The 26,609-nt window shown below is 42.8% G+C and overlaps 1 protein-coding gene across 1 annotated transcript in view; it reads right to left on the bottom strand.

The window, feature by feature from the left end:
- The window catches only part of pdzd8 (PDZ domain containing 8), a 201,095-nt gene that overhangs the window by 91,749 nt on the left and 82,737 nt on the right, over positions 1-26,609 (bottom strand). Inside the window, exon 3 of the mRNA XM_078223246.1 lies at positions 20,630-20,732. Within this exon, the coding sequence (XP_078079372.1) occupies positions 20,630-20,732 (103 nt within the window). The remainder of the gene's footprint in view (positions 1-20,629; positions 20,733-26,609) is intronic.

The raw sequence follows: 26,609 nt of genomic DNA, 5'->3' as shown, positions 1-26,609 counted from the left end.
CAACAGGTTTATTTGGTAGCAAAAGCCACACAAGCTTGTGTGGCTTTTGCTACCAAATAAACCTGTTGGACTTTAACCTGGTGTTGTTAAACTTCTTACTGTGTTTACCCCAGTCCAACGCCGGCATCTCCACATCAAGTTAAGAGGGCCAAAGACAGGCCAGCAGTAATGAGAGGTGTCCCTGAGGGACCTGTTAAAGTTAAAAAGGATAGGAATGGGCCAATAATCTGTTTGGTGGACAATTTTATGGCAGGTCTAAATGGGGATGAGAGAATCTTCTCAGCCAAGAAACAGATAGGGAGGGAGATCACCAGATAAAGAGCCACAAGGGAGTACAGGAGGAACCAAATGTCCACATGGAGGCAGTAATGTTCTGGGAGAAGTGGAGGTTAAGGGAACTCAAATTCCCAGGCAATGCTAATGATCCAGGGTTCAATTCGATCGATGGCCTCATGGCGGTTGAAATGGGGAACAGAGAAATTACCAAATAAGCCAGGGAAGAGGGAGGGTGATGCCCCACTTAGCTGAAAAATCACAGGACACAGCAGCCAAAGCCCTGTGAGCAAAGGTGTCCCCAAAGATACAGGACAGAACAGGAACACAGGAAGGTCACACCCAAAACAGAACACATTAAAAAGGGAGCCTGTACCCCTGTTGAGTGAGGTGGTCTGGCTGTCTGAAACCTTCTTTTCACTTTTAGAAGAGGGATTCCAGGAAAGTCACCAAATAGATAGTCCACTGGTGAGCAAACTACCTTTAAATCAAAAGGAGCCTGCGCCTGGGTGAGCAGGTCTTGCTACCCAAACCCACCTATCCGAATTTGGAGGCAGACTCAAGAGATTCCAAAATACCCCGGAGCCAGTGAGAAAAATGCCTCACCTGGTCGAAAAGCCACCAGGGAGTGTAGCTGAAGCTGCACCTCCGTCAAAGTGCAGTGATATTATAGGAACATGTTAAGAGAGTGCTCCCTCCAAAGCCAAAGGCTCCAGCTAAGAAGTCAGTGATTGATTTCACTGCCCACTTTCTGGCAAATTTAAAAGTGGAGCAGAAAGGTTTCCAAATTGGCCCTAAGTGATGCCTCACCAGGTTGGTAAGCCAGCTGCAGATAAAGCAAGAGCTGAACCTCCACCTAAGGGCAGTAGGGTCCCCGAACATATTGGACAGGTTAGAGGAAGACCCCTCCTAAAACAAAAGAGGAAGGGAGGAGAGTCTACCCTAAAGGAGGCAGAGTGCGTAGAAATCATGGAGAGAGTAGTAGGGAAACCTATGCAGGGATAAGCCCTGGTAACCAGATGTCACCAAGCTAGCAATTAGACCTACAAGATGTGCCTGGGTTTGAGCTAGCCAATTAATGGGTTATGGAAGTAGGCAAAGAATTAAGGCTGACCGGAACAGCTCAACCCAATAGCCAAACTAATTTGCATAGTAACAGCCTTTACAAGAGGCAGCATGTTGTTAGCAATCTGGAAGATTGCATAGATAGGGTAGGTAAGGCAGCTTAAATTACAATGATAGATTCACTCAAAGGATATGGGCAGGGACCCATGACTGCCCACACAAAGGAAAGCTCCATCTTCGTAACTCCATACAGGTTATATCAGCACTGAGTTATGACATCTGGACTCTGAAATACCTGAGATACCATTCAAAGGCAGATGAACCACATAGCAGCAGGCTTATCCAATCGCAAAGTATATCTGAATGACCTGCGTGTACAGCGACACCTGGGAAGCACACTTGGAGCAAACAGATGCCCTTTTCCAGAGAGTACAGTCAGCTGAAATAGTGGTCAATCTCGCAAATAGGAAGTTCACTCAGGCTAAAGTGATCTATCTAGGACAGTGGTTCCCAACCTTTTATATGCCATGGCACACCTCTATACTACAAAAACATTTTGAGGCACACCTCCTATTTTCTGCCTTCTTCCCTTACGGAGAACTTCATTTTTAACTTCTCCCTGTCCTCTTGCCTGTTGTTTTTAACCTCTGTCTTTCTTGCTTCTCCCAGAGTTTTCACTTTTTGTGTGGGACCTTTGTTTTCAGCTCCAAGTCCCGTTGGTCATGTGCATGGGCTTGACCAACGTAAAAAATCTAAACTGTGCATATGCAGGACACCCAAGATTCATCAGGTCTTGCGGATCCAACCACAGAGCTGAAGACAAAAGATTAGTTTTAGTTTAATTACTTGAACTATGAATCTTTTTTCATGGCACACTTGGGGAGTCTTCACGGCACACTGAGTGGGAACCACTGATCTAGGACATGGAGTGTGTCAAGGACAGATACTACCCACGGCTTCCAAGGTACAAGCCATAGCCCAGTTCCCCATTCCCACCACGAGGGTAATCAAATGTGATTGCAGATGCCCTGTCTGAAACTTAAGCTGTCCAGTTAGAACTAAAAATATAACATTGACCATTGCTGAAAGAATGAACGTGTGTGAATGTGTTTGTTGTTTCATGTTTTTCCCCTTTTGTAATGAAATGAGAATGAATCTTTCATTCCAAAATGTCATGATGATAGAGTACAAACCCCAAATCATGCATGGACATACTGAACTTTAAAATAAAACCTGTGGTTTTATAATTGGACACAGGAGACAAAGATGGCTGGGTTTGCAAATTCAGTCACTGGCTTGTTGCAACTAACCGAGGGATTTGAACAAAAAAGGCAGCCAGTTCATCCCTCCTCACCAGCGATAACAAATTTGGGGGACCTCACCTGGGGATTGGTTGTAACATCTGCAAGGATTTAGCAAGAGAGGAAAAATTGCAAAGGGGATTCAAACCTCTGCATTTCATCATTAAAAAGTTTATTTTTTGGAGTTAGCCAACAAGAATAATTTTTAATTTTATAAAATTGAGCAGAGTGTAATAGTTATAGGTTTTGGAGGGGGGGGGGGGGGGGGGGGGAGGGGGAGAGAGAGAGAGAGAGAGAGAGAGAGAGAGAGAGTCCCATTCTTTATCATATCAGATAAGTCCCACAAGCAAGCTTCAAAGAGTAAACTCATTTGGTTCAGTGGAAAGGCATAAAATAGGTTTACACAGAACAAAATATCTTCCTCCATCTTGCTCAGAACTGCTGCAGATGCACTTGTATAAAACAGAAACCTTGCAGTGATTGTTTTTTGTTACTGAATGCCTCTCATTACAGCATCTTACTATACTTTTCTAAACATAATTTATTGACTAAAGCTTTACCTGCAACTGGAATGAAAATGTCATTAATTCAAATTTATGTTCTAAGCAGCAGGTGATGAAAGGAAATGTGACATTTCCAAAAGAATATATTCTACTCCTAATCAGCCTCACTTGAAGACCTATATAGAGATTAAACAGAGATTAAACAGAAATTATAACTAGCTACAAGGGATTTTACACAACAGGGGGAAAATATTTCATTAAGCTGGACAGTGAATGTTTATTAGCTGTTTTCCTATACAGCTTTGTTCTGTATGGTTCCATACTGCATTTCATTTCTGCTCTACTAGAGCAAAGGTTTGAATGCAGCTTTTTATAAATAAAAACATGAAAAAGTGAGTGTACTGTAAGCATTTGAAATAATAGTATTAGGTCATTGCCATTTAAGTCTGCTCTGCCGTTCAGTAAGATCATGGCTGATATATTAACTCAACTCCACCTTCCTGCTCCATTCCCATATTCCTCGATTCCCTTGGTATCCAAAAGAAAAATCAATCTCCCTCGTCAATGTTCTTAATGGCTGAGCATCAACAGAGAATTCCAAAGATTCCCAAACACTTCAGTGAAGAAATATTTCAGGTCAATCCTAAGTGACTGGTCTCTTAATCTGAGACTGTGACCCCTTGTTTTAGATCAGAATTTCCCAAACTTTTCCAGCCACAGAATGCTTTTGACCTCCCAAGAGTACTGAGGAACATCGCTATTAAACTGAAAAATTAAAATACAAAAATGATTATTGCTCAACAGGTACAAAAATCTTTAAAAAGTGTTTCTATGTCTTGTATGTATACATTTATTATAATAAGAGTTCTGTTAATCAACAAATACTTCCAAGTCCTACTTTCTTTTTGTTATTTTTAAGGGGAGCATTCACTCACACACCCACTTCCACTCACTCTTCCTCCTCCCAAACCCTCCCCCCACCTGTCTCCTCTTGGGCCCTCTGTCACTGGACCTAGCTCTTCTCGGGACCTCCCAACCTTGGCTCTTCTCAGAGCTCCTTGAGCCCTGGCTCTTCTTGGGCCATGCAGTCCTAGTTTTTGTCAGGATCTCACCCGGTCTCTTCTCAGGGTCCACAATCAACAGATCAGATTTAAGCTATGGGTCCTGCCACGCCCAGCCGTGAATGGTGGTGGATAATTAAACAACTCACTGGAGGAGGCTCCGCAAATATCCTCATCCTCAATGATGGAGGAGCCCAGCACATCAGTGCAAAAAATAAGCCTGAAGCATTTGAAACAATCTTCAGCCAAAAATGCCAAATGGACATTCCCTGAAAGTCCCCAGCATCACAGACTCGCTAAGCTCTGTCTACCGCTTACAACTTCCGCTGCTTAGCATGCATGTGGTCCTACATTGTCACTTCAGCAAGTTGATACCTCATTTTCAGATATGCCCGGTGCTGCTCCTGGCATGCCCTCCTGCACTCTTCATTGAATCAGGGTTGGTTCCCTGGCTTGCTGGTAATGGAGGAGTGGGAGATATGATGGGCCATGAAGTTACAGATTGTGGTTGAATACAGTTCTGCAGTCAGTGCAGATGCCAGTCTTCAGCCATTCAATTCACTCCACATAATATCAAGAAATGGTTGAAGGCACTGGATACTTCAAAGTATGGGTCCTGACAGTATTTTGGCAATAGTACTTTAGACGTGCGTCAGAACTTGCTGCATCCCTACCCGAGTTGTTCCAGTACAGCTACAACACTTGTATCTATTCAGCAATGTGGAAAACTGCCCAATTATGTCCTGTACACAAAAAGGACAAATCCAACCCAGGCAATTACCACCCCATCAACCAACTGTTGACCACCAGTGAAGGATGCAAGAGGTTATCAACAGTACAATTAAGTGGCACTTAGTAATAACCTGCTCACTGACGCCAAGTTGGGATTCTGTCAGGGTCAGTCAGCTCCTGACCTCATTACAGCATTGCTTCAAATGTGACAAAAGGGTTGAACTCTAGAGGTGAGGTGCGAGTGACTGCCCTTGACATCAAGGCAGCATTTGACTGAGTGTAGCATTAAGGAGCCCTAGCAAAACTGGGAGTTAATGGGAATCCAGGGGGAAACTCTCTGCTGTTTGGAGTCATAGCTACCACAAAGGAAGGTGGCTGTGGTTATTGGAGGTCAGTCATCCCAATACCAAGAGTTCCTCGGGGTAGTGTCCTAGGCCCAACCATTTCCAGCTGCTTCGCCAATAACTTTCTTCTATTATAAGATCTGAAGTGGGGACGCTCACTAACAATTAGAATGTTAGGCACCTTTCACAACTCCCCAGAAACAGAAGTGGTCCATGTTCAAATGCAGCAAGTCCTGGACAATATCCAGTCGTGGGCTGACAAGTGGCAAGTAACATTCGTGCCACACAAATGCCAGGCAATGACCATCTCCAACATGAGAGAATTTAAGTGAATCCCCTATCAACATTTTGGGTGTTACCAGTGACCAGAAACTTAAATGGACTAGCCATATAAATACTGTGGCTACAACGGCAGGTCAGAGTCTATGAAACCTGCGGCGAGTAACTCACCTCCTGACTTCCAAAGCCTGCCCACCATCTACAAGGCACATGTCAAGAATGTGATGGAATACTCTCCACTTGCCTGGGTAGCTGCAGCTCCAACACCACTCAGGCAACTAAACACCAGACAAGCCAAAGCAGCCAGCTTGATTGATTGGGCATGCAGTGCCATTCATTTGCTCTAATATCAACACACTGTGGCAGCAGTGTATACCATTTACAAGATGCACTGCAGTAACTTACCAAGATTCCTGAGATAGCACCTTCCAAATCCACAACTGCTATCATCTAGAAGGACAAGGGCAGCAGACACATGGGAACACCAGCAGCTGGAGGTTCCCCTCCAAGCTACTCAGTCTTTGAGAAGTGCATTGCCGTTTCTTAACTGTTGCTTGATCAAAATCCTGGAACTCCCTTCCTAAAAGCACATTGGGTGTACCTACACCACTTCAGCGGTTTAAAAAGGCAGCTCACCACCACCTTCTCGGGGGAATTAGGGAAGGGTAATAAATGCTGGCCTAGCCAGCGATGCCAATATCCAAAGAAAGATTTTTTTTTTAAACACCTAGTCTACACAATCTCATCCCAGGAATCATTCCATAGAACCTTTGTTACACTCCTTATTTGGACAACTATATTCTGCTTTAGGTAAAGAGGTGGAGATGCCGGCGTTGGACTGGGGTAAACACAGTAAGAAGTTTAACAACACCAGGTTAAAGTCCAACAGGTTTATTTGGTAGCAAAAGCCACACAAGCTTTCGAAGCTCTAAGCCCCTTCTTCAGGTGAGTGGGAATTCTGTTCACAAACAGAGTTTATAAAGACACAGACTCAATTTACATGAATAATGGTTGGAATGCGAATACTTACAACTAATCAAGTCTTTAAGAAACAAAACAATGGGAGTGGAGAGAGCATCAAGACAGGCTAAAAAGATGTGTATTGTCTCCAGACAAGACAGCCAGTGAAACTCTGCAGGTCCACGCAACTGTGGGCGTTACAAATAGTGTGACATGAACCCAATATCCCGGTTGAGGCCGTCCGCGTGTGTGCGGAACTTGGCTATCAGTTTCTGCTCAGCGACTCTGCGCTGTCGTGTGTCGCGAAGGCCGCCTTGGAGAACGCTTACCCGAATATCAGAGGCCGAATGCCCGTGACCGCTGAAGTGCTCCCCAACAGGAAGAGAACAGTCTTGCCTGGTGATTGTCGAGCGGTGTTCATTCATCCGTTGTCGCAGCGTCTGCATGGTTTCCCCAATGTACCATGCCTCGGGACATCCTTTCTTGCAGCGTATCAGGTAGACAACGTTGGCCGAGTTGCAAGAGTATGTACCGTGTACCTGGTGGATGGTGTTCTCACGTGAGATGATGGCATCTGTGTCGATGATCCGGCACGTCTTGCAGAGGTTGCTGTGGCAGGGTTGTGTGGTGTCGTGGTCACTGTTCTCCTGAAGGCTGGGTAGTTTGCTGCGGACAATGGTCTGTTTGAGGTTGTGCGGTTGTTTGAAGGCAAGAAGTGGGGGTGTGGGGATGGCCTTGGCGAGATGTTCGTCTTCATCAATGACATGTTGAAGGCTCCGGAGGAGATGCCGTAGCTTCTCCGCTCCGGGGAAGTACTGGACAACGAAGGGTACTCTGTCCACTGTGTCCCGTGTTTGTCTTCTGAGGAGGTCGGTGCGGTTTTTCGCTGTGGCGCGTTGGAACTGCGGACAACAACTGCCAGTTTCCAGATGCAACTTTACATCTCATCCGCTTCATCCTGGACCACAATATCTTCACCTTCAACAACCAGTTCTTCATCCAGACACACGGAACAGCCATGGGGACCAAATTTGCACCTCAATATGCCAACATCTTCATGCACAGGTTCGAACAAGACTTCTTCACCACACGGGACCTTCAACCGATGCTATACACTAGATACATCGATGACATTTTCTTCCTTTGGACTCATGGTGAACAATCACTGAAACAACTCTATGATGACATCAACAAGTTCCATCCCACCATCAGGCTCACCATAGACTACACTCCGGAATCGGTTGCATTCTTGGACACGCGCATCTCCATTAAGGACGGTCACCTCAGCACCTCACTGTACCGCAAGCCCACGGATAACCTCACGATGCTCCACTTCTCCAGCTTCCACCCTAAACACGTAAAAGAAGCCATCCCCTACGGACAAGCCCTCCGTATACACAGGATCTGCTCGGATGAGGAGGATCGCAACAGACACCTCCAGACGCTGAAAGGTGCCCTCATAAGAACAGGATATGGCGCTAGACTCATTGATCAACAGTTCCAACGCGCCACAGCGAAAAACCGCACCGACCTCCTCAGAAGACAAACACGGGACACAGTGGACAGAGTACCCTTCGTTGTCCAGTACTTCCCCGGAGCGGAGAAGCTACGGCATCTCCTCCGGAGCCTTCAACATGTCATTGATGAAGACGAACATCTCGCCAAGGCCATCCCCACACCCCCACTTCTTGCCTTCAAACAACCGCACAACCTCAAACAGACCATTGTCCGCAGCAAACTACCCAGCCTTCAGGAGAACAGTGACCAAGACACCACACAACCCTGCCACAGCAACCTCTGCAAGACGTGCCGGATCATCGACACAGATGCCATCATCTCACGTGAGAACACCATCCACCAGGTACACGGTACATACTCTTGCAACTCGGCCAACGTTGTCTACCTGATACGCTGCAAGAAAGGATGTCCCGAGGCATGGTACATTGGGGAAACTATGCAGACGCTGCGACAACGGATGAATGAACACCGCTCGACAATCACCAGGCAAGACTGTTCTCTTCCTGTTGGGGAGCACTTCAGCGGTCACGTGCATTCGGCCTCTGATATTCGGGTAAGCGTTCTCCAAGGCGGCCTTCGCGACACACGACAGCGCAGAGTCGTTGAGCAGAAACTGATAGCCAAGTTCCGCACACACGCGGACGGCCTCAACCGGGATATTGGGTTCATGTCACACTATTTGTAACGCCCACAGTTGCGTGGACCTGCAGAGTTTCACTGGCTGTCTTGTCTGGAGACAATACACATCTTTTTAGCCTGTCTTGATGCTCTCTCCACTCCCATTGTTTTGTTTCTTAAAGACTTGATTAGTTGTAAGTATTTGCATTCCAACCATTATTCATGTAAATTGAGTTTGTGTCTTTATATGCTCTGTTTGTGAACAGAATTCCCACTCACCTGAAGAAGGGGCTTGCAGCTCCGAAAGCTTGTGTGGCCTTTGCTACCAAATAAACCTGTTGGACTTTAACCTGGTGTTGTTAAACTTCTTATTAGGTAAAGAGACCAGAACTATACACAGTATTCCTGGTGTGGTCTCACCAAGACCCTAGATATTTGCAGCACATCTTCTTTACTCTTGTACTCCAATCCTTTTGTAATACAGGCTCAGGTACTATTTGCTTTTAGAATTGATTGCTGTAGCTACATGTTAACTTTGTGATTCATCTACAAGGTTTTCCAAGTATCTCTCAATACCAAAATTTCCCAGTCTCTCACTAGTTAAAAAATGTTGTGCTTTTCTATTATTCATGTCCAAGTGGATAACTTGACACTTCTCTACAACTTGATCTCATACTTAACCTGTCTAAATCTCTTTGCTGTCTCTTTATACCCTACTCATAATTTACTTTCCCACGTGACTTTGTATTGTCAGCAAATCTGAATATATTACACTTGGGCATTAAGTCATTGATTTACTGATCTTTGCAGTACCCTACCAGTTGCAGCCTGCCAATTTGAAGATTACTACTACTCAGTTCTCTATCCATTAGCCGATCCCCAATTCATGCTAGTATCGATCCCATGAGCCTTCATTTTCTTTAATAACCTCTGAGGTGAGTTATCAAATGCTTCTTGAAAACACAAATACACCTGCCAGTTACAACATCAGAAAATTAACATAATTTCCTTTTCATAAACTGTGTTCACTCTGCCAAATCATTATGATTTTCAAAGCGCCCTGTTCCCGCATCTCTAACAATAGATTCCAGCATTTTCCCAAATATTCATGTCAGGTTAACTGGCCTATAGTCTATTTGCCCTCTTCCCTCACTTCATGTGGACCACTTTAAAATCTAAGGCACTCTGGAAGATGTAAACTGATGCATTCATCATCTTCGCAGTCACCTTTTACAAAACTGTAGGATGTAGGTCATCAAGTCCAAGGAATTTGTTGGCTTTCAGTCCTATTAACTTCTCAAGTACTATTTCTTCACTAATACTAGCTTCTTTAATTTTCTCATTCCCCACTATTTCTGACTTTTTTGGTGTTTTTTAACGTGTAGACAACCGCAAAATATTAGTTTAATGATCCAGATCTTTTCAGTTAGCATCGAAGAGTGTGATGTTCACTCCGATTTAATCTGCCCATTTACCATTTTACGTTGGAGCCTTTGCACCTGCCGATGCTGGCTCCAACAGGGATGAACAGAGACAGGTAGCCAACTGTTGAGCATCATTTCAGCACAGCCATAGCCCCTCTTCCTTAAAATCTGTCTTCAGCTGATTGATTTACATTGTTTTAAATGGAGCTGTCACCCCCAACATTGCACAACCTCTCCTCATGTACAGAGCTAACCGCCCCCCCTTGCTCCTGTGCTACCCCCCCTTCTCAAAACCAGTTTAGGAATACACTAAAGTTACCAAGGGTTGATTGGCCTATGAGGCAACAGCTTGCACAGGTTCTAAAAAGAAACCAGATTATTTTTCTATTCAGAAATATGTTGCAAAATGGCAGTTTGAACTCATTGAAATGGGAGCTGGGAAACATACTTGTGATGAAAAAAAAATTGTTCCCAGTGAAATGACCTTTCAATATTAACCTGAAAAGGATAGTGCCAGCCACCATCTGCTTTGCGCCTTTTTTTTTTTAAGTCCCTGTTTGAACTACATTATTTGATTGAAATCTTCCTGGTCAAGTGCAAGCTGGATATTTGCACAGCTTTGTAACTGCTATTTGGATACACAAGGGATTGAAGTTATTTAAGGCCAGAACAGTTCCTGGGGATGAAGAAAGTGGGGTCAACCACATAAATAAGGTCTTGTGTCCTCATAACCAATAAGGCTTTTACAATTTAGGTAAAGCACAGTTGCAAAACTCAATGACAAAGATAAGCAATGGCAAGTTTTTTATTTTTGAGGCTGGTTCTGTTTATCAATGTACAGCATGTCTGCTCTTCAATCTAAACAGTCTGTGTAATCCAGCTTTGTTGTGCTCAAAGCTGTTTGAAAGCAGCAATGACTTGAAGGCAGGAAAGGACTGATAAAAAAAACCAAAGCACACAACCAGATAGACATTTAGTAAATCTGTATCTGTCAATCAAACAAAATATACAGAGCTTTATTCTGCAGCACTGAGTTGAAATCCATTTCGCAAAGATCTTCTGGCTGATTTACTGGAAATATGAAGTAGCTTTTGAAATTTTTAACACGTGGACATTATACTGCTATTTTATTTTTCCACAGATTAACAACTGAAATCCTCCCAATTATGCAATATTTTCTACTTTTTAAACCAAGCTCCACTTGCTCAACATTGGGCTAAATTACATTCAAACATTTATAGCAGTTGAATCCCATAGTTCAGAGTGAGCAAGGTTAGCAAAGCAACTACTCAGCAATCGGAGTTAGGACCAAGAAATGGACATTCAGCCAAAACTTTATCCATCCATTATACATGCTTACAGAATCCAATTGCATTCTAAATAACCCCAATGTCTTACCTTTATTTGACCCCTGCTTGACAGATATTTAATAAAGGCTTTCCTGATGTTTGTCCTGAGTTTTTACTTTATATTTTCTAGCCCTAATTATTGACTTACATTGAAATAATTTTATTAGGTTGCAAACATGAAGTAGCAAATTAGACAACTATTGGCACATTACGAACATACGAACAAAGAAGCAGGAGTAGGCCATTTGGCCCCTCAAGCCTGCTCTACCATTTAATAAGGTCATGGCTGATCTGATAGCAACCTCCAATCTGCATATTGTGCTTCCCCATTCTGTGAAGTAATTCCATCTCCGTAGATGTTTTCTCGAGGAAGCGCAGGGAAGTTATCCCTGGCATCCTAGCCAATATATATCTCTCGATCAACATTAAAAAAACAGATCATCACTTTGCTCTGAGTGGAAGATGACGCATATTGCCTGCCACGTTTCTTATATTATAACAGTGACTGCACTTTAAAAAAACACTTCATTGACTGTAAAGCGCTTTGAGGGGTCCGGTGGTTGCGAAAAGCACTTTTATTCCTTTACATTTTTCTTTCTTTCATATAACGGAGCATCGGGAAACTGCGCTAGATTTTTCACCCACTGAATCGGTGGAAATCTGACCCTCTGCCACAGGACCACTCTCTTTGACATACAATATTAAAGGTTTACCAAAATGATTCCTGAGGTGACATACGAGGAAAGATTGAATCAGTTAGGATTGTATTCAGCGGAATTCAGAAGAATGAGGGGGGTCTCATAGAAACCTATAAAATCCTAACAGGACTAGACAGAGTAGATGCAAGGAGGATGTGCCCGATGATAGGGGTGTCCAGAACCAGGGGTGACAGTCTGAGAATACAGAATAGACCATTTAGGACAGAGATTAGAAGAAATTTCATCACCCAGAGAGTGGCCAGCTTGTGGAATTCACTACCACACAAAGTAGTTGAGGCCAAAACATTGTATGCTTTTAAGAAGCTGTTAGATATAGCACTTGGGGCAAAGGGGATTAAGGAATATGGGGGAAGGCGGGATCAGGCTACTGAGTTGGATGATCAACCACAATCATAATGAATGGTAGAGCAGGCTCAAAGGGCCGAATGACCTCCCCCTGCTTTATTTATTTCTAATTCCATCTGGACGAATAGTTTTTGCCTATTAAATCAATAGAAGACACAAAATGATCCAAGTATTAGTCAGCAACCTGGATTCTGTGGTCACATCATTGGAATCAATACTGGTGAATCTCAAATGAGAGTTAAACTCTTTTAAAGTTAAAAGTTTATTTATTAGTCACAAATAAGGCTTACATTAATACTGCAATGAAGTTACTGTGAAATTACCCAAGTCGCCACAGTCCAGCGCCCGTTTGGGTCAATGCACCCAACGAGCACATCTTTCAGAATGTGGGAGAAAACTGGAGCACCCGGAGAAAACCCACGCAGACATGGGGAGTACGTGCAAACTCCACGCAGAAGCGACCAAAGCCGGGAATCAAACCCAGGACCCTGATACTGTGAAGCAACAGTGCTAACCACTGTGCCGCCAATTTATGACTCATGCTGAAGGAAATTATGGGGTGCCTCGTAATGTCACAAAGTTTCTTGCAAACCCTCCTTGCCAGGCAGTGGAGGAGTATTTCTGTATGCAACTAAAACCAGAGGTATCCCTGCACTTAGATGACATTTTGGCAGCCTTTCAGCAAATTAATCAACTTTTCAGCCACTTGTAAAGATTCAACAAATTGTACAATAATGGAATGCAGCAAAAATCAGTGCCATAAGTATGCACTGATTCATGATGCAAACTTGTACAACTGGAAGCAAGCAGTGATCAACCATCTTGTATTTTACATATTGTCTTACTTTCTGCTCATTGGCGCCCCATGGAACGCCATTTCTCCTGTATTTCTCAGGCAGCAACTGATAGATTCCTCGTCACTTCCTTTGTATCTTTGGTGTTTGCGTAGGCGCACTATGGGTGGATGGAGTGGGGCGGGGGGGGAAACTTACAGCAGCAGAGCCATGAGTTGGCGGCTTCTGGCAGGCCTGGAGTGGGGGAGACAGGAGAGGGGCTGGTGAGTGAAGGTGGGGGGCTTTGGGAAGATGGGTTTGTGTGGTGTTTACATTACTAATTAGAATGTGCGGAGAGTTAGAGGAAGAGGGGCTTCACAGACACTCATCACCAGGAAATATGGAGAACTCGGCTGAAGCCTATATAAGGATGTCAGAGTCATAGAGATTTATAGCATGGAAACAGGCCCTTCAGCCCAACTTATTCATGCCGCCCAGTTTTTACCACTAAGCTAGTCCCAACTGCCTCCATTTGGCCCATATCCCTCCATACCCATGTAACTGTCTAAATGCTTTTTAAAAGAGAAAATTGTACCCGCCTGTACTACTGCCTCTGGCAGCTCGTTCCAGAGATTCACCACCGTGTGAAAAAAATTGCCCCTCTGGACCTTTTTGTATCTCTCCTCTCTCATCTTAAACCTATGCCCTCTAGTTTTAGACTCCCGTACCTTTGGGAAAAAATGTTGACTTATCCACCTCATCTATGCCCCTCATTATTTTATAGACTTCTATAAGATCACCCCTAAGCCTCCTACACTCCAGGGAAAAAAGTCCCAGTCTATCCAGCCTCTCCTTATAACTTAAACCATCAAGTCCCGGTAACATCCTAGTAAATTTTTTCTGCACTCTTTCTAGTTTAATAAATATCCCTTCTATAATAGGGTGACCAGAACTGTACGCAGTATTCCAAATGTGGCCTTACTAATGTCTTGTACAACTTCAGCAAATGTTCCAAACTCCTATATTCAATGTTCTGACCAATGAAACCAAGCATGCCGAATGCCTTCTTCACCACCCTGTCCACCTGTGACTCCACCTTCAAGGAGCTATGAACCTGTATTCCTAGTTCCCTTTGTTCTATAACTCTCTCCAACATCCTACCATTAACTAAGTAGGCCCCCACATTTATCAAAATTAAACTCCATCTGTCATTCACGGCCCACTGGCCCAATTGATCAAGATCCTGTTGCAACCCGGCGGCACGGTAGCACGGTGGTTAGCACTGCTGCTTCACAGCTCCAGGGTCCCGGGTTCGATTCCCGGCTCGGGTCACTGTCTGTGTGGAGTTTGCACATTCTCCTCGTGTCTGCGTGGGTTTCCTCCGGGTGCTCCGGTTTCCTCCCACAGTCCAAAGATGTGCGGGTTAGGTTGATTGGCCAGGTTAAAAATTGCCCCTTAGAGTCCTGGGATGCGTAGGTTAGAGGGATTAGCGGGTAAAATATGTGGGGGGAGGGCCTGGGTGGGATTGTGGTCGGTGCAGACTCGATGGGCCGAATGGCCTCCTTCTGCACTGTAGGGTTTCTATGTTTCTTCTATGTTTCTAACCCTATGTGAAATAATAACTTTCTATAAAGTACTTTAAAAACAGGTTTTCATATTTATATGATGGATCATTATATAATTATATGTGCATGTACAATTTACAAATATTAATAATCATATTGAATGTTACTATGCTGCTTTATTGTAGTTTGGTTTTTGGTGGTATATAGGATCATATTAATTTTCAGCAGCTTTTTTTAAATATATGCTTTCAATCGAATACGGGCATTGCCAGCATTTGTTGCCCATTCCCAATTGCCTTGAGGAAGTGGGAGAGTTAAAATAGGGTCACACTGGAAAATAGCTTGCGAAGCATTGGTGTAATAGTCCTTTGCTGTTCATATGGATTTCACCCTGCATTACATTGCTGTCTCAGGAATTTGCCCGTTGGGTTGCTGTGTAAGGAGCGTCAGGGAGCAGCTTGCCAAGCGTCAAGGGGACAGCTTCTAATTTTCCCAGACAGGAACTCTGTCCTTCAATTTTGGCATTTTGTTGCCTTAACTTTCTAGCATGGAAATGATGCACATTGTTATTTATAGCGAATGCAGCCTCAACGACTGTACAACTGCAGTAGAAAATCTTTTTGGGCATGCAAATCATTATGTTGTTCAATGCCACGTGCATCGAATTTAATTCTTTTACCGAGTGGCTGATTATCAAGCCCCTCCCTCCCCCATCCCAGTCTCACCAACCTCCCTCCAACCCCGCCCTATCTCCAGGTCATAGTATCCCTTATATAATTTGCTCAAGAGCTTGCATCAAGTCGGTGTTGACCAAAGTTTGTCTGATTAGGGTGGACTGTAGCTCCATGGGGTGCTGAAAATAAAATAGAATATTACAGATTTAAATTACAAATAGAATTACTGAAGAAAATTGACCCTGAAGAAAATTTGGACCTGTTCAATTAGACAGAGACCAGTAATTGGTGACTGCAATTTTCTCCTGATGTGAAAACCTGAAAAGAAACTTAACCGTCAGCAAAAAGAAAAGCAAAAGGAATAATACCACAGGATGGACAAGTCCATCTGACCACTCTGCTCACGGATTCCTCAAGTGGAAAATGTCCTCCGTCCCCTTCCATGACATACTAATCATATGAAAATAAAACAAAATATAAAAATATAAATGAGGGGGAAAAATAATCAACTTACCTTAAGAAAATTGAATAGGGACAGGATGAGAATACTAGGTAATTTGCTGAAGTACCCACGTAAAAACTGAAGCAGCTGGATAGAATTTAGTACATGACATTTAAAAGAAAAGATTGCTCATTACCAATGCATTAAGATAATTACAGTATTACATGTCAAGAGACTGAAAGGGTATAATTACAACACATGTTAATTTGTGAATAAAACTACATTTAGTTAAAAGTCAGAAGGGACAAAACATGGCAATGTTATTTGAAATCAGGACTGTCACGTCTAGACTTCACTTGCAGGATTATAGAAGTCTGTGACATATATTTCTGAAAGCTTTGAAAATTCTCCCTCAGTTGTATTATACTGCCCCTAGCTGTTGATGAGAGGTTACTGTCCCAAAATTAAATAAAAACATAAATTACATTTGGATGCACAGAACTATGTTTAAGGTTTCCAGTTAGGTTTTACTTCTGAGCATTTCTGATGATTTTCATTATTTTCCACTGCAACGATTGCTGAAGAGAGACATGCAGTTGAAGCTTTTTTGTCTTGCACTCTTTAGGACAGGTTCTCAAGAATATCAATTGTAAAGAGAACAACAAGATACACTGTGAGAAAAGAGTGCCGATTGGTTGGCAAGTGGACTGTATTTTACCAAGGGAATGCACCAGTGAACAACTAATCGCCAAGCTTTTGTACAAACTCAAACCAGGCAGGCTGACTCTGATTGGTCATGGCATTATCATCAGGAATGAAACAAGGAATGGCTGTCCCCCAAGCTTTTGCTTAGTTTTTAAAAAGCGCAATGCAGAGACATGCTCCTTCTGCCTGCAAATGACAGGGCCTTGTGTGCAAATGTATGATGCTTCTAGCACCGAGACCACCACATGCTAATCTTAAATTAGTTGACAATGCAATTCTTAGCACAATCAGGATTGTTTAGAAAGTACTGTCCAATCACAGATTCACATTGGTATATGGATACTAAATTTTGAGAGTTTTGCAAGCACAGGCTGAGTGGGTAGAATCAGTACTTAATGTGTTGCAAACAGCCAAAGGGACATGCTGTTTGATTCGATCTGTCAGTCACTGGGATGTACAGTGGATGTGGCATCACACTGGCACTGAGTTTCATATACCACATTACTCATTAGTGTGATAGGCAGAATATCTTTTTGGCTTGGACAGCAGCATCCTATTAGTGGTGAATACCACTTGCATTGCGACTGCATAGTAACAGTGTAAAATGGCTAATTTCACCTGTTGCTCATATTTTTGAGATAGCTTACCTTTCTGGATAATGTGAGATAGACTGCACTTTTCAGGATCAAAATTACTGACCTTGGGCCCCTTCATGAGCTTGCACAATATACAGTGAAAAGGATCCAATCAGGATAACTGCAGGATGGCTTTGAGGCACCCTGTTTCATCATCAAGCTTGTATGGTAGCGCTTGAGCGCTATTTACAAGATTGCCAATGAGGCCAAAGCTGAAGAATCCCAATGCTTATGTTGACCAGTGAAGGTAGGCTTACAGTAGACAGCAGTAGAGAACCCATTGGTAGATTTTTCAACTAGTTCACTAAGGAAAGGGGAGATCACTTGACTGCTCCATGTCAAAGGTAAATTTGAGCGCACAATGAAGCACATTAAGGTATGTAAGGGAATTCTGACACCAGGCTGTGGATTCAAATGTAGCAAATGCATCATCTCTGTATCAGAAATATGCAAGAGTTAGGAGGTTAGATGTCATTCCATCAAACACACATGGAAACTGAAAAACTCTTGGCCCAGCTCACATGAACATCTTTGTTGGTTTCCATGAGAAACACTTCTTCAACAGAAAGGGTAGGAAGTTAGGTGGATTCGATCTTGAAACCAGCTCGCAATCCTTTCTGTCACTTCTCCCTGACTCTGCATTCTCTGACCTTATTTGCTTGTCTATTATGGAACACATCAAAAGCCTTTTGAAAATCCAGATAAATGACACCGACTGTAATATTAACAACAGCTCTCTCTTTCACCCCCTTCAAAAAAATTCAATAAAGTTGGCAGCAAGATTTCCCTTTTGAAATTCATGCTGACTATTCCTTATTATATTTTTGGTTTCTATTGTCTTTAGTTGCCATTGAGAAGGTGGTGGTGAGCTACCTTCTTGAAATGCTGCAGTCCATGTGCTATAGGTTGACCTACAATGCCATAAGGGAGGGAATTCCATGATTTTGACCCAGCAACTGCAAAGGAACAATATCCAGGCTTGGGCTGACAAGTTGCAAGAAAGATTCACACCACACAAATGACAGGCATGACCACCACCAATAAAAGACAATCTAACCACCACCCCTTGATATTCAATGGTGTTACCATCACTGAATCCCCCATTGTTAATACCTTTGAGGGTTACCATTGACCAGAAACTCAACAGGACTCACTACATAAACACAGTGGCTACAAGAGCTGGGTCAGGGGCCAAGAATGCTGCAGCGAGTAATTCACCTCCTAATTCCCCAAAGCCTGTCCACCATCTACAAGGTGCAAATCAGGAGTGTGATGGAATACGGCCCACTTGCCTGTGCAGCTCCAACAACATTCAAGAATCTTGACATCATTCATAACAAAGAAGCACGCTTGATTGAAAGATATAAAAGGTCATGGATCAGTCCAAGCTGTGCAGTATCAGTTGTTGAGTCCATTGGAGCAGAGCAGACAAACTGAAGAACACTCAACATGAAGAGGCAAGATCGAGAAGCTGAGAATATAGAAAGTAAGTTGCTGCAGTGTTTTCTGTTTCTATAAGATAACAAGGTGGAGCTGCCCCAACCGGATCAAGTTGAGCAGGTTCTGCAGACATCTGCCATTTGTGGAGAAGACCATACATGTAGAACTCCCATTGGTTGTGCACTGCTGTCAGCTGGGGATCAAATTAGCTCCTAGGAGGAGAGGGACTGAAATTCTTTGTGAAAAAGACAGCGTTCAAAGGACTTTGTGACTCACTGTGATTACTAAAATCTGAGTGAACTGCTGAGCCAATTTGTATGATCTGCCTTAATTGTATCTGCCATTTAATTTGCAATGTATAATTTACATTCAACCACAGCTGCCTGTTAGTTCATGTTTAACTCATGTCAAGTCTCAATGTTAGAGTATGGGATAAATAGAATTTAGTGTTTGCTTTGTTACCTCTTGTATGGTGAACATGCTTCTGCCTTAAAACAATGGAATCCTGTAGTTTCATTCTGGAAAATACTGGTCCTTACCGAGAACATAACAGTGTTCTTTAAAACACATCTCTGACCAGGCCTTTGTCAATTTACTTAATATCTCCTTATGTGGCTTGGTGCCACATTTTCTTTGATAACACTCCTGTGAAGCAGCTTGGGAATGTTTGACTGTATTAAATGCACTATATAAATTATTGTTCCACAAAATACACAACTGTGGATGCAAAAGAGCAGTCACACAGATATACTACACGAGTGAGACAATGTGACATTGCATTAAAAATTCAGCTGAAAAAGGGAAATATTATACTGAAATACAATGCAAAGTCATTGTGTTTTCCATTCATTTCATTGTAATGGGTGGGCGGTGAAAGAAATCATACTGGACAAGATGTCATGGACATCCACATAAAACTAATTATGTTACATTTGAATCTGTGGCTGACCTTTCTGGTACTGGACAAATTCCCGAAGCATCAGTAGGCATTTGGAAATTGTTGATGACAAAAATAAAAATTTTGCAACAAATAGCGATACCAGGATGGCAATTGGATTGTATTTAAACATTGTATGATGAAAGCTGACTAAAAAAGTCAGGACCAGATAGCCCTCTGCTGGACAAAACATTCCATAGACGAGACATACACTCAGGATCACATGAAATAACAAAATGTCACTTGTTCAGTGACAATGGGACAAGTTTTATGCAGTAAACATATTATGCCTCACTGTTAACGATCTAAAGGAGCAAAAATTCCCAACTGTTGTAACATGTACGCAGTATCTTGTTACAAAATCACATTCCCATTAAGGTACAGTCCAGTTACTGGGTCAGGGCCACTATACTTAAAGTGGGTGGTCTGAACAGACTGCAGCTGCAGGTTCCTACCTATTTGAAGTCTGACCGTTTCACATGCCCCCCCCATGAGATAATGGTAGACACAACAAGCTCAATACTTTGTCCCTCAATCTGAATCATGGGTGCAGCTAAGCTGATAGCCACACGATGGAGCTTTAAAGCTGGGAAACACTCTCCAGAGTAATGAAAGTAAAATCCATCCTCATTAAGAAAACATTCATGAAACTGAAGCATGTCACTTCTTTAAAGCATAGAACTCAAGTAATCAACATATGATTGCAATTATATTTACTATATGCTAAACACTGAAAATCACGCACTTCAATAGTTCTTGAAAGTGTGAATTATTAATTGGGGGGGGGGGGGGGGGGTGTCTCACTTACCTGGGGCGAGTTTTGTCTGAGGGAGCCTAGCAACACACAAGTTCTCTTTTTTGTAAGGACTAGGTTTTTACTATTTCTTTTGTTCAGTGTTTCACAAAAATCTCCAGTTGACAATAAAATGCTTTCACTTCAGAACAATAGTACTGTAAATGAAAATACCGTTTTGATGGAGCTTCTAGATTTCTCTTTCCAAACGCTGGTGCTCAACTCCAGAGTACAGTGAATGTGTTCAGTTCGGTCGTAGAATCCCAGTATAAATAACCTAAACAAGAGAGTAATATGATTAGTACTTTAAAAGGCTCAGGCAGTCCATAAAATGTGTGTAATGCTTATTTATTATTGAGCTCAAAAAGCATTTATTACATTGACTTTCATTTCCTGCCCTATTAGTTATTGTTTGATTCCATTTGGTACAAAAAAAATGATAAATACTTTTGGAATTAATGTGCAGAGACCAAAAAGTTCCAGGTTGGGTTCCCAATCTCTGCTGAATCAACCGATTCTAAATGAGGCAGCTATTCTCAGAAACTTTACTATAAGGAGAGCAGGGGCTGAAAGTCGGAGTGCTTGGTCATTATTTAGGAATTTTGACTGGATAATTGACCGAGCTAAACTGTGTGTCCCTCTTTCATGGCCAGAACTGTTTAAATTTAATCATGAAGAATGGTCATTTAGGCGAGACAGCCAGCAGCAATGGGACCAAGGCAGAGTACAAATCAGTATGGGGCGAGAGAGCAGAATGTGAAGGTGAGTGATAGAGGGGTGGAGGATGGAGGATGACAAGTAATTTAATAAAATATGCACAGACAATCACAACCAAATTCAAAATTGGCCATAACCTTACTAAATGTTGGGTCCTAGATCATTTTGGAAATACAGGGATACCTGGGAACACCTCAAAATCCCCAGAATGACAGAGACATCGCCTGGAGATAGACCACAGCATTATAACATGTAATCCACAAAGAAGTATTCTGCTCCTACAGGAGAATTAAGTTTCAGATGACTGGAGGCCACCATGTTTAATTAGTGCAAATAGGCACATTCTGAGGCAGCTGCCACCTCAACCCTCTTGGCGAAGAACTGAAGAAAGAAAAGATCATTTATATAGAGCCGCATTATGGTCTCAGAAACCCTTACTTTTTTCAGATACAATAATTTTGCTTTTTTAAGTACATTCGTTAATAACAGGTAGGTAAAATAAGTCTACTAGTTTACACACAGTAAGATCCCACAAGAGAATGACCAGTTCAAATGCTCTTCATTGAGGGAGGAATGCTGGTCAGGACTCGAAGAATTTTCTATTCCTTCTGTAGCTCCATGGATTTTTACATGCACCTGAACAGATGTGCAGCTAGACTGCTGCATTTGATTACAACAGTGACTACACGTCAAAAGTATTCTTTGCATGTAAAGTATTTTGCTAAGTCGTTAGAACACGAGAAGTTGGTTTGTTCCAAATTTTTACATCAGCATTACCCAACTCTCCTGTAAGCAGGCTTCACACCTTCCCTTCCTCTAGGGCCCAATATCTAGTCATACAATAGCATGACCCAGCAATCATAATAATGAAATCATAGAAATCATAGAAACCCTACAGTGCAGAAGGAGGCCATTCGGCCCATCAAGTCTGCACCAACCACAATCCCACCCAGGCCCTACCCCACATATTTACCCGCTAATCCCTCTAACCTACGCATCCCAGGACTCTAAGGGGCAATTTTTAACCTGGCCAATCAACCTAACCCGCACATCTTTGGACTGTGGGAGGAAACCGGAGCACCCGGAGTAAACCCATGCAGACACGAGGAGAATGTGCAAACTCCACACAGACAGTGACCCGAGCCGGGAATCGAACCCGGGACCCTGGAGCTGTGAAGCAGCAGTGCTAACCACTGTGCTACCGTGCCGCCCTTATATGTACTAGTTACTGTAATTTTACACGCTTCCATGTGTTCCCCACTGATTACCCCTGATGATTATTCCAGTAAAGCAAATTTACAAAAGAATAAACTGTTTATTTTACAGGTGGGGCTGAAGAAATTATAGATTACATAAACCAAATTCATATTACTCCTCATGGCATCAAAAACAGTATTTTAAAACAGATGTAGCCTCTATTAATTGCCAAGCTTCACTTTGCTAGTTAGTAGTCACTGAATCGAGTGGCTGTAACCTGAGGTATGCAGATAATTCCCTGTATGCCGAAGTCTCATTAATTCTTTACCTGAAGAATCTGGTCGGCCACTGGGTAAAAATTAAAAATGTGCACAATTCCTCAAGTCTGAAATTGCTCAATTAAAAGATATGACAATAAAATACTCAAATGCTTTAGCTAAGAAAAGGGTCACATTAGATGTAATTTGCTAAATATGAACGTTTCTGAATTCTGTTCTAAACTAACTGCAACAAGTCAGTCTCGGCAATGCAAGTCTCTAATGCCCTCTTGTGAGGAACCAGCAAACAGCAGCACAATGCCTTGGAGAAAAGCTTCAAGGAACTTTTTAAAAACACATTTATTCATGGATTGTGGGCAACGCTGTCTATCCCTTTCCAATTGAATCACCCACTAGGCTATTTCAGAGGGAAGTTAAGAGTCAAGCAACTTGTGTGGAGATCTGGAGTCACATATAGGCCTGACCCAGCAAAGACACTATATTTCCTTCTCTAAAGGTTAGTGAAGCAGATGGGTTTTTACGCAAAAGTAGTATTTCTGTGTATTCCAGATTTACTTTAACTGCATTTCAATTCTTCAGCTGGCATGATGGGATTTGAAATGACATCTCTGGATTATTAGTTCTGTAGCAGTCACTATGCTACCATACCCCAATGCCTTTAAAGTGAAGTGAAGCTAGGCTGAATAATGTCTTTAACATACAAAGACATCAAAAGGTGTTTTCTAGAGAAGTGAAGGAGCAGACATTGAACCTTTCCAGAGGACTGGAGAAATGGCCAAAAATCTGGTCAGAGAAATGGGTTTTGAGAAGACATTTAAAGTTATGGAGTGAAGTAGAGAGGTGGAAGGCTCTGACACCAATACTGGGAAAGGAGACATGCTGGAGATCAGAATCAGGGGGCCATGGAGTAGAGAGGAGAGTAAAGCAGGGAAGGTTGCAGAAATCAGGCCCCAACCTCTCCTTCAACTGCCTACGTAAACTAAGGGCCTTTTTAAGATCTGGCATTCTTGATCCAAGCCTCAACCTACCATTTTTCTTTTTCCATAGTTTTGGGGCTCTAATCACCCATCCTCTTCATTTCACCCATGCTTCCTTTCACCTCTCTCTTCTGCAGCACTCTGGGTTTACTGATACCACATGGACTGCAGCGGTTCAAGAAGGCAGCTCATCACCACCTTCTCAAGGGCAATTAGGGATGCGCAATAAATGCTGGCTTAGCCAGCCAAATCCACATCCCAGCTCTGACAAAGGGTCATCCAGACTTGAAACGTTGGCTCTATTCTCTCTCCACAGATGCTGTCAGACCTGAGATTTTGTAGCATTTTCTGTTTTCGTTTCAGGTTCCAGCATTTTGCTTTTATCCTATGAATGATTGTGTTTTTTTAATTGTATTTGCATTCCTGAAAAGTGCAACTTTGAATGAAACAACTTTAAGCAAATCAGATTATCTGTTCTAACTAATGTAAAAGCTGTAGATGGATTTCTTGGAGCTTCCTCAGAAAATTAAAACATTATACTTATAAATCGAAATACTGTAGTCCTAAAGTCCTATACTTGTAGATAAACTAACATACTTATAAATTTCTTATTAAAAGAAATATGCCAACTCTTTCTACTTACCTCCTCCTCCTCCTCCTCACTCCTGACTCTCCTGTTCGCTACCTCTCCTGCTCGGCACCTCTCTCCTGAAATCTCGCTGTGAGCAAGTGCTCAGGAGAGGAGCAGCAAGACGGAGGATGAGTAAGTGAGCAGGAGGAGCAGCAAATGGGAGGGTCAAGGAGGGAAGCATTTAGTGGGAGAGGAAGTGCAAGCAGGAGTGGGTGCACATGTAGGAGAGGCAGGCCACGAGGGGCAGGGCGGGGCGGTCAGCGGGCAAGTTGACAGATGGGAGAGGTTGCTCCAAAATGGAGCCAATTAGGTGTAATGAAAGCTGACTCACCTTCTCTCCAAGAGCAGAGGTTGGGAATTCCATGTCTTGAGAGACCTTAGCATCTCCACACATCTGCAGATTAGGAGTGAGCTGTGCATGTGTAATTCAGCATTTTAAGTTCTTTGGGCTGAAGGCATGGGGCTCATTGCACCGGTACAATAAGAAAATGGTGCAAAAACCTAGGTCATGTGACCAGAAGTGGAGAGCCATTGTAGAGAAATGCTCCAGACAGGGGATTGGTGTGGGGACAAAGAGAGGTCCAAAAGGGAGAGGAGACAGTGAAGTCCCAAGAGAGGAGACCCATGTAGGGGACAGTGACAGGGAGAGGCACTGGTTAAGGAAAAAGAGCAGCAGCAAAAGAGACTCCAAGCAGGAAAAGGGCTGCAGTTGACCAAAGTGGTGAGAGCTCAAAAGAAGTCATGGCAATCAAAGGGGCTCTGGAGAAGCCCTGGCAATTCAAGAAGGCTCTGCAGAAGTCCTGAAGATCCAAGAACGCAGCAGGTGATGCTGCACTGTGGGCTGTTGGGCAAAGGTACCCCTTTGGAGCAGTGGTGTTCTGCACAATGCAGCCAAAGAGCAGAAGGTATCCTTGTGAGTCGGTACTTGAGTGTATACTCAGGAATCCAGGGGAAACAGATTCTCAGAGAGGAGATTGAAACATTGTGACATGGGCCATCATTTCACCCTCCGAACTGGAGCGACTTTTGGAGAGAATTAAGGTGAGATCTTCGAAGCTAATAAACGGAATCCCTCATGAGAGTGAGTGATTTTCAAAGAGATTGGTTGACAAACAGTTTACAGAGTCTGCGTAGGTTGCTGAGAAATTAGTGGACTGTATTTTGGTTGTATCTGCCATTTATTGCGCAGTGTGGGGGTGTTCAAACACAGTTTGCCTGTTAATTCACATGTTTAAAGTTTTTAAAGTTTATTTATTTGTGTCACAAGTAAGCTTACATTAATACTGCAATGAAATTACTGTGAAAATCCCCGCGTCGTCACACTCTGGCACCTGTTCAGGTACACAGAGAATTTAGCATGGCCAACGCACCCCAATGCACCGAACCAGCACGTCTTTTGGACTGTTGGAAGAAACTGGAGCACCTGGAGGAAACCCATGCAGACACGGGGAGAACATGCAGACTCCGCACAGACTGTGACCCAAGCCAGGAAACGAACCTGGGTCCCTGGCACTGTGAGGCAGCAGTGCTAACCATGTTAACCCTGAATGCGAAAGTAGAAGATAGATATTGTAAGTTGTTTTATATTTCTGACCTTGTTTCGTAAAGTATATTATTGTTTGTTCAAAACCATGGAATCTTGTGGCTTTATTCGCTTCGTAAGTATTTCGAATCTCAAACCGTGTCTACTTTAAACAAGACGTTACTGGTTCCAAATCAGGCCTTACTAAAACTTGAGGATTTGGTCCAGGATCATAGCAATTATTCAATCTTTATTGGCCCCAGCACAAAATGATGCCAAAACCGAAATCCTGGCACTAAGGGGACATGATGGCCCTTTATATTTATGACGTTAAAGCCAAACAATTTAAAACAAGGCAACGTAAAACAGAGACCTACTATACCTCACCATTTACAATATATTTCCTCCCTTCCAAAAATTTCCATTTAAATCTTCTAACCGCATAACAATTTCCAAAGATGCAAATGACATCTTCTTAGAATTTAACAGTATACTGCTTTAGATTCATGACTTCAGACTCTTTGCAGCTGATGATAGGTTTGAAGGTGCCTTCCCTCCTCCGTTGTCAGCTCTGCGAAGTTGCTCTCCACTTTCGCCTGTTTGAACATAACCAGCACATATACAGCAAAAGTTTCTCCTCCTACAACTGAACCATCACTTCTCAAGTCTCCCAAGGATCTATCCTTAACTTGACTCCTTATCTCCATCCTGCAGCATTATTCACAAATATGGTGTCAACTTCTATATGGATCTGACTTTTGGTCATCCCTAGATTTGATTCCCGCAATGCCCATCTCCCACTGTCCATGCTTTAACATATCCAAAACTCAGC

This window comes from Mustelus asterias, chromosome 11 (genome assembly GCF_964213995.1).
Source record: "Mustelus asterias chromosome 11, sMusAst1.hap1.1, whole genome shotgun sequence".
Taxonomy (NCBI): domain Eukaryota; kingdom Metazoa; phylum Chordata; class Chondrichthyes; order Carcharhiniformes; family Triakidae; genus Mustelus; species Mustelus asterias.
Note: the sequence above shows the minus strand (reverse complement) of the source record. Positions and strands in the feature narration are given on the sequence as shown.